The sequence below is a fragment of the Oncorhynchus keta genome, unplaced genomic scaffold, assembly GCF_023373465.1.
Source record: "Oncorhynchus keta strain PuntledgeMale-10-30-2019 unplaced genomic scaffold, Oket_V2 Un_contig_17180_pilon_pilon, whole genome shotgun sequence".
Lineage (NCBI taxonomy): Eukaryota > Metazoa > Chordata > Actinopteri > Salmoniformes > Salmonidae > Oncorhynchus > Oncorhynchus keta.
The window spans coordinates 55,001-63,977 of NW_026280333.1; the positions used below are offsets into that span (position 1 = coordinate 55,001).

Here is an 8,977-nt window from a genome sequence, read left to right on the forward strand (position 1 = left end):
ATGTGATGGAGTCCGTGGTGGATGTCTAGATGTGATGGAGTCCGTGGTGGATGTCTAGATGTGATGGAGTCCGTGGTGGATGTCTAGATGTGATGGAGTCCGTGGTGGATGTCTAGATGTGATGGAGTCCGTGGTGGATGTCTAGATGTGATGGAGTCCGTGGTGGATGTCTAGATGTGATGGAGTCCGTGGTGGATGTCTAGATGTGATGGAGTCCGTGGTGGATGTCTAGATGTGATGGAGTCCGTGGTGGATGTCTAGATGTGATGGAGTCCGTGGTGGATGTCTAGATGTGATGGAGTCCGTGGTGGATGTCTAGATGTGATGGAGTCCGTGGTGGATGTCTAGATGTGATGGAGTCAGTGGTGGATGTCTAGATGTGATGGAGTCCGTGGTGGATGTCTAGATGTGATGGAGTCCCTGGTGGATGTCTAGATGTGATGGAGTCCGTGGTGGATGTCTAGATGTGATGGAGTCCGTGGTGGATGTCTAGATGTGATGGAGTCCGTGGTGGATGTCTAGATGTGATGGAGTCCGTGGTGGATGTCTAGATGTGATGGAGTCCGTGGTGGATGTCTAGATGTGATGGAGTCCGTGGTGGATGTCTAGATGTGATGGAGTCCGTGGTGGATGTCTAGATGTGATGGAGTCCGTGGTGGATGTCTAGATGTGATGGAGTCCGTGGTGGATGTCTAGATGTGATGGAGTCCGTGGTGGATGTCTAGATGTGATGGAGTCCGTGGTGGATGTCTAGATGTGATGGAGTCCGTGGTGGATGTCTAGATGTGATGGAGTCCGTGGTGGATGTCTAGATGTGATGGAGTCCGTGGTGGATGTCTAGATGTGATGGAGTCCGTGGTGGATGTCTAGATGTGATGGAGTCCGTGGTGGATGTCTAGATGTGATGTCTTATAGCTCATCTTTCCAGGGTCTGTTGGAGTCCATGGTGGATGCTGCGGAGGGTCTCTGTCCCCATGTGATGAGGAAGACTAACCTTCGTCAGGACCTGATCAAAGCCAGCACAGCGAAGATGGTGGTTCCCCGTAGCTTCGTCAAGAACACCCTGCTGGAACAGTCTGGAGTCGACATCATCAACAAGATCAGGTGAGACTAGAGTTGTATCGTGTTTATATGACAAGACTTCACTCCACAATAATGATGTCCAGACTTTTTGCTGTTGTCCTGAAATCACTAACCTCCATGTCCTTGTTCTCTTGGCTGAATGAACTATGACCTCTGGCTGACAAGCCTGAGTACATTGAGAAGCAGAATCCTGGTGTACTGTTTTTATATTGTGTTATCTACACAGGTGACGTGTCTGTCTGTGTCCTCTGTCTGTGTCCTTGTCTGTGTCCTCTGTCACTGTCTGTGTCCTCTGTCTGTGTCCTCTGTCACTGTCTGTGTCCTCTGTCCCTGTCTGTGTCCTCTGTCTCTGTCTGTGTCCTCTGTCACTGTCTGTGTCCTCTGTCCCTGTCTGTGTCCTCTGTCACTGTCTGTGTCCTCTGTCACTGTCTGTGTCCTCTGTCACTGTCTGTGTCCTCTGTCACTGTCTGTGTCCTCTGTCACTGTCTGTGTCCTCTGTCCCTGTCTGTGTCCTCTGTCACTGTCTGTGTCCTCTGTCACTGTCTGTGTCCTCTGTCCCTGTCTGTGTCCTCTGTCACTGTCTGTGTCCTCTGTCTCTGTCTGTGTCCTCTGTCACTGTCTGTGTCCTCTGTCACTGTCTGTGTCCTCTGTCTGTGTCCTCTGTCCCTGTCTGTGTCCTCTGTCACTGTCTGTGTCCTCTGTCCCTGTCTGTGTCCTCTGTCCCTGTCTGTGTCCTCTGTCACTGTCTGTGTCCTCTGTGCCTGTCTGTGTCCTCTGTCACTGTCTGTGTCCTCTGTGCCTGTCTGTGTCCTCTGTCACTGGCTGTGTCCTCTGTGCCTGTCTGTGTCCTCTGTCACTGGCTGTGTCCTCTGTGCCTGTCTGTGTCCTCTGTCACTGGCTGTGTCCTCTGTGCCTGTCTGTGTTAAGGTCATAGCAGTGGCCCTGATTGTTAGATTCACAGTTATTGGTCCTGTAGTTGGACAGTGTCCAGGTGTCCATCCTTCTAGTGTAGATTCACACTTATTGGTCCTGTAGTTGGACAGTGTGCAGGTGTCCATCCTTCTAGTGTAGATTCCCACTTATTGGTCCTGTCGTTGGACAGTGTCCAGGTGTCCATCCTTCTAGTGTAGATTCACACTTATTGGTCCTGTCGTTGGACAGTGTCCAGGTGTCCATCCTTCTAGTGTAGATTCCCACTTATTGGTCCTGTCGTTGGACAGTGTCCAGGTGTCCATCCTTCTAGTGTAGATTCACACTTATTGGTCCTGTCGTTGGACAGTGTCCAGGTGTCCATCCTTCTAGTGTAGATTCACACTTATTGGTCCTGTAGTTGGACAGTGTGCAGGTGTCCATCCTTCTAGTGTAGATTCACACTTATTGGTCCTGTAGTTGGACAGTGTCCAGGTGTCTATCCTTCTAGTGTAGATTCACACTTATTGGTCCTGTAGCTGGACAGTGTGCAGGTGTCCATCCTTCTAGTGTAGATTCACACTTATTGGTCCTGTAGTTGGACAGTGTGCAGGTGTCCATCCTTCTAGTGTAGATTCCCACTTATTGGTCCTGTAGTTGGACAGTGTCCAGGTGTCTATCCTTCTAGTGTAGATTCCCACTTATTGGTCCTGTAGTTGGACAGTGTGCCGGTGTCCATCCTTCTAGTGTAGATTCCCACTTATTGGTCCTGTAGTTGGACAGTGTGCAGGTGTCCATCCTTCTAGTGTAGATTCCCACTTATTGGTCCTGTAGTTGGACAGTGTGCAGGTGTCCATCCTTCTCGTGTAGATTCCCACTTATTGGTCCTGTAGTTGGACAGTGTGCAGGTGTCCATCCTTCTAGTGTAGATTCCCACTTATTGGTCCTGTAGTTGGACAGTGTGCAGGTGTCCATCCTTCTAGTGTAGATTCACACTTATTGGTCCTGTAGCTGGACAGTGTGCAGGTGTCCATCCTTCTAGTGTAGATTCCCACTTATTGGTCCTGTAGTTGGACAGTGTGCAGGTGTCCATCCTTCTAGTGTAGATTCACACTTATTGGTCCTGTAGTTGGACAGTGTGCAGGTGTCTATCCTTCTAGTGTAGATTCCCACTTATTGGTCCTGTAGTTGGACAGTGTGCAGGTGTCCATCCTTCTAGTGTAGATTCCAACTTATTGGTCCTGTAGCTGGACAGTGTGCAGGTGTCTATCCTTCTAGTGTAGATTCACACTTATTGGTCCTGTAGTTGGACAGTGTGCAGGTGTCCATCCTTCTAGTGTAGATTCCCAATTATTGGTCCTGTAGTTGGACAGTGTCCAGGTGTCTATCCTTCTAGTGTAGATTCCCACTTATTGGTCCTGTAGTTGGACAGTGTGCCGGTGTCTATCCTTCTAGTGTAGATTCCCACTTATTGGTCCTGTAGCTGGACAGTGTCCAGGTGTCTATCCTTCTAGTGTCGATTCACACTTATTGGTCCTGTAGTTGGACAGTGTGCAGGTGTCTATCCTTCTAGTGTAGATTCACACTATCATTTAGAACGCCAGGGAGTTGTTCACAGCCTGCTGGTCTGATGGCCCACACAGCCTTGCCTCAATGTTGACCCTGTGAAGTGGGAATGAACGAAGCCTCTCTCCTCTTTCTGACTTCATCCCTCTGTTTCTCTCCTCTTCATCAATCTTTTTCTGTCCTCTCCATCCCTGTTTCTCTCCTCTTCATCCATGTTTCTGTCCTCTCCATCCCTGTTTCTCTCCTCTTCCCCTCTCTTTTTCTCTCCTCTTCCCCCCTCTGTTTCTCTCCTCTTCCCCCTCTGTTTTCTCCTCTTCCCCCTCTGTTTCTCTCCTCTTCATCCCTCTGTTTTCTCCTCTTCCCCTCTCTGTTTCTCTCCTCTTCATCCCTCTGTTTTCTCCTCTTCCCCCTCTGTTTTCTCCTCTTCCCCCCTCTGTTTCTCTCCTCTTCATCCCTGTTTTCTCCTCTTCCCCCCTCTTTCTCTCCTCTTCCCTCTCTTTTTTCTCTCCTCTTCCCCCCTCTGTTTTCTCCTCTTCCCCTCTCTTTTTCTCTCCTCTTCCCCCCTCTGTTTCTCTCCTCTTCATCCCTCTGTTTTCTCCTCTTCATACCTCTGTTTTCTCCTCTTCCCCCCTCTGTTTCTCTCCTCTTCATCCCTCTGTTTTCTCCTCTTCCCCCCTCTGTTTTTCTCCTCTTCATCCCTCTGTTTTCTCCTCTTCCCCCCTCTGTTTCTCTCCTCTTCATCCCTCTGTTTTCTCCTCTTCCCCCTCTGTTTTCTCCTCTTCATCCCTCTGTTTTCTCCTCTTCCCCCTCTGTTTCTCTCCTCTTCATCCCTCTGTTTTCTCCTCTTCCCCCCTCTGTTTTCTCCTCTTCATCCCTCTGTTTTCTCCTCTTCCCCTCTCTGTTTTTCTCCTCTTCATCCCTCTGTTTTTCTCCTCTTCATCCCTCTGTTTTCTCCTCTTCATCCCTCTGTTTTTCTCCTCTTCCCCTCTCTGTTTCTCTCCTCTTCATCCCTCTGTTTTCTCCTCTTCCCCCCTCTGTTTTCTCCTCTTCATCCCTCTGTTTTTCTCCTCTTCCCCTACCTGTTTCTCTCCCCTTCATCCCTCTGTTTTCTCCTCTTCCCCCCTCTGTTTTCTCCTCTTCATCCCTCTGTTTTTCTCCTCTTCCCCCCTCTGTTTCTCTCCTCTTCATCCCTCTGTTTTCTCCTCTTCCCCTCTCTGTTTCTCTCCTAGTGAGGTAAAGCTGAGCCTGGCTTCCTTCCTCTCAGACCGTATCGTAGATGAGATCCTAGAAGCCCTGTCTGGCTCTCAGCACACACTGGTGAGTCTTAATCATGCCTGGAGATACAGTGCAATCACTACTCATGGTAACCATGACAACACATTAGCTTGAATATTCTGTGAAATTCTAACATGAATTCTATGATTCATAGTCAGTCACTGGTTCACTAGTACAGGTGTATGATCATATAGGTCATATATAATAATACACAGTAATTGTGACCATAGTAACAGTAATAGTGACCATAGTAACAGTGACCATAGTAACAGTAACAGTGACCATAGTAACAGTAACAGTGACCATAGTAACAGTAATAGTGACCATAGTAACAGTAATAGTGAACATAGTAACAGTGACCATAGTAACAGTAATTGTGACAATAATAACAGTAATAGTGACCATAGTAACAGTAATTGTGACTATAGTAACAGTAACAGTGACCATAGTATCAGTAATAGTGACCATAGTAACAGTTATAGTGACTATAGTAACAGTAATAGTGACCATAGTAACAGTAATAGTGACTATAGTAACAGTAATAGTGACCATAGTAACAGTAATAGTGAACATAGTAACAGTAATAGTGAACATAGTAACAGTAATAGTGACTATAGTAACAGTAATAGTGACCATAGTAACAGTAATAGTGAACATAGTAACAGTAATAGTGAACATAGTAACAGTAATAGTGACCATAGTAACAGTAATAGTGACCATAGTAACAGTAATAGTGACCATAGTAACAGTAATAGTGAACATAGTAATAGTAATAGTGACTATAGTAACAGTAATAGTGACTATAGTAACAGTAATAGTGACCATAGTAACAGTAATAGTGACTATAGTAACAGTAATAGTGACTATAGTAACAGTAATAGTGAACATAGTAATAGTAATAGTGACTATAGTAACAGTAATAGTGACCATAGTAACAGTAATAGTGACCATAGTAACAGTAATAGTGACCATAGTAACAGTAATAGTGACCATAGTAACAGTAATAGTGAACACAGTAACAGTAATAGTGAACACAGTAACAGTAATAGTGACCGTAGTAACAGTTATAGTGACCATAGTAACAGTAATAGTGACCATAGTAACAGTTATAGTGACCATAGTAACAGTAATAGTGACTATAGTAACAGTAATAGTGACTATAGTAACAGTAATAGTGACTATAGTAACAGTAATAGTGACTATAGTAACAGTAATAGTGACCATAGTAACAGTAATAGTGACTATAGTAACAGTAATAGTGACCATAGTAACAGTAATAGTGACTATAGTAACAGTAATAGTGACCATAGTAACAGTAATAGTGAACATAGTAACAGTAATAGTGACTATAGTAACAGTAATAGTGAACATAGTAACAGTAATAGTGACCATAGTAACAGTAATAGTGAACATAGTAATAGTGACTATAGTAACAGTAATAGTGAACATAGTAATAGTAATAGTGACCATATTAACAGTAATAGTGACCATAGTAACAGTTATAGTGAACGTAGTAACAGTTATAGTGAACGCAGTAACAGTTATAGTGACTATAGTAACAGTTATAGTGACTATAGTAACAGTAATAGTGACTATAGTAACAGTTATAGTGAACACAGTAATAGTAATAGTGACTATAGTAACAGTTATAGTGAACGTAGTAACAGTTATAGTGAACGTAGTAACAGTAATAGTGACTATAGTAACAGTTATAGTGAACACAGTAATAGTAATAGTGACTATAGTAACAGTAATAGTGAACATAGTAACAGTAATAGTGACTATAGTAACAGTTATAGTGACCATAGTAACAGTAATAGTGACTATAGTAACAGTAATAGTGAATGTAGTAACAGTTATAGTGAACGTAGTAATAGTGAACGTAGTAACAGTAATAGTGAACATAGTAACAGTAATAGTGACCTTAGTAACAGTAATAGTGACCGTAGTAACATCAATAGTGAACATAGTAACAGTAATTGTGACTATAGGAACAGTATTTGTGACTATAGTAACAGTAATAGTGAACATAGTAACAGTAATAGTGACCATAGTAATAGTGACTATAGCAACAGTACTAGTGACCATAGTAACAGTAATAGTGAACATAGTAATAGTGACTATAGTAACAGTAATAGTGACCATAGTGACAGTAATTGTGACTATAGTAACAGTAATAGTGACTATAGTGACAGTAATTGTGACTATAGTAACAGTAATAGTGACCATAGTGACAGTAATTGTGACTATAGTAACAGTAATAGTGACTATAGTAACAGTAATAGTGACTATAGTAACAGTAATAGTGACCATAGTGACAGTAATTGTGACTATAGTAACAGTAATAGTGACTATAGTAACAGTAATAGTGACCATAGTGACAGTAATTGTGACTATAGTAACAGTAATAGTGACTATAGTAACAGTAATAGTGACTATAGTAACAGTAATAGTGACTATAGTAACAGTAATAGTGACCATAGTAACGGTAATAGTGAACATAGTAATAGTGGCTATAGTAACAGTAATAGTGACTATAGTAATATAGTGACCATAGTAACAGTAATAGTGACAATAGTAACAGTAATAGTGACTATAGTAACAGTAATAGTGAACATAGTAATAGTGGCTATAGTAACAGTAATAGTGACTATAGTAACAGTAATAGTGACTATAGTAACAGTAATAGTGACTATAGTAACAGTAATAGTGACTATAGTAACAGTAATAGTGACTATAGTAACAGTAATAGTGACCATAGTAACGGTAATAGTGAATATAGTAATAGTGGCTATAGTAACAGTAATAGTGACTATAGTAACAGTAATAGTGACCATAGTAACAGTAATAGTGACTATAGTAGCAGTAATAGTGACTATAGTAACAGTAATAGTGACAATAGTAACGGTAATAGTGAACATAGTAATAGTGACTATAGTAACAGTAATAGTGACTATAGTAACAGTAATAGTGACTATAGTAACAGTAATAGTGACTATAGTAACAGTAATAGTGACTATAGTAACAGTAATAGTGACTATAGTAACAGTAATAGTGACTATAGTAACAGTAATAGTGACTATAGTAATATAGTGACTATAGTAACAGTAATAGTGACTATAGTAACAGTAATAGTGACTATAGTAACAGTAATAGTGACTATAGTAATATAGTGACCATAGTAACAGTAATAGTGACTATAGTAACAGTAATAGTGACTATAGTAACAGTAATAGTGACTATAGTAACAGTAATAGTGACTATAGTAACAGTAATAGTGACTATAGTAACAGTAATAGTGACTATAGTAACAGTAGTGTAATAGTCATTATGTCTTGCTCCCCCCTAGGCTGACCACCTGGTGAGGAAGGAGCGTCCTCTGGTACAGCGGGAGTCTGTGGACCTGGACGTACCCGAGGAGAGGGCTCCTAAACGGGCCACCACGGAGCTGAATGAGGCAGAAAGGCTGGAGGACCTGGAGACATGCATGGTACACTACACTACACGACCATATGTTTTGTGTGAGGGCCAGGCTCCTGTTCATTCTGTTTCCTGTCATGGGTTCCTCACTCACTCGGGGTTCCAGACATGTCTAATCTCAGACTGAGTGTTACAGGGAGATGAGCTAACCTTGGCTCATGTCTGATTATCGTCCTTAAAGGCCAAAATCCTTAATCTACCATTAAGGTTAACTGGTTCTAACTGTAATGAATTAGCAGTTCCTCATGCTGTGCCTACTGGCCATTGTAAGATGGTAAGATAGGGAGGTTGATTCATTATGGTAAGATGGTAAGATAGGGAGATTAATTCATTATGGTAGGATGGTAAGATACTGTAGGGAGATTAATTCATTATGGTAGGATGGTAAGATAGGGAGGTTGATTCATTATGGTAGGATGGTAAGATACTGTAGGGAGGTTGATTCATTATGGTAAGATGGTAAGATAGGGAGGTTGATTCATTATGGTAGGATGGTAAGATAGGGAGGTGGATTCATTATGGTAGGATGGTAAGATAGGGAGGTTGATTCATTATGGTAGGATGGTAAGATAGGGAGGTTGATTCATTGTGGTAGGATGGTAAAGATACTGTAGGGAGGTTGATTCATTATGGTAGGATGGTAGGATACTGTAGGGAGGTTGAT

General features: G+C 42.3%; 1 protein-coding gene across 1 annotated transcript in view; it reads left to right on the top strand.

The window, feature by feature from the left end:
- LOC127919593 (F-actin-uncapping protein LRRC16A-like) overlaps positions 1-8,323 on the top strand; it is a gene marked incomplete at both ends in the record, with an annotated part of 52,625 nt that extends 44,302 nt beyond the window's left edge. Inside the window, 3 exons of the mRNA XM_052503325.1 lie at positions 929-1,104; positions 4,788-4,875; positions 8,183-8,323. Of these exons, the coding sequence (XP_052359285.1) occupies positions 929-1,104; positions 4,788-4,875; positions 8,183-8,323 (405 nt within the window). The remainder of the gene's footprint in view (positions 1-928; positions 1,105-4,787; positions 4,876-8,182) is intronic.
- Between the last annotated feature and the right edge of the window lie 654 nt (positions 8,324-8,977).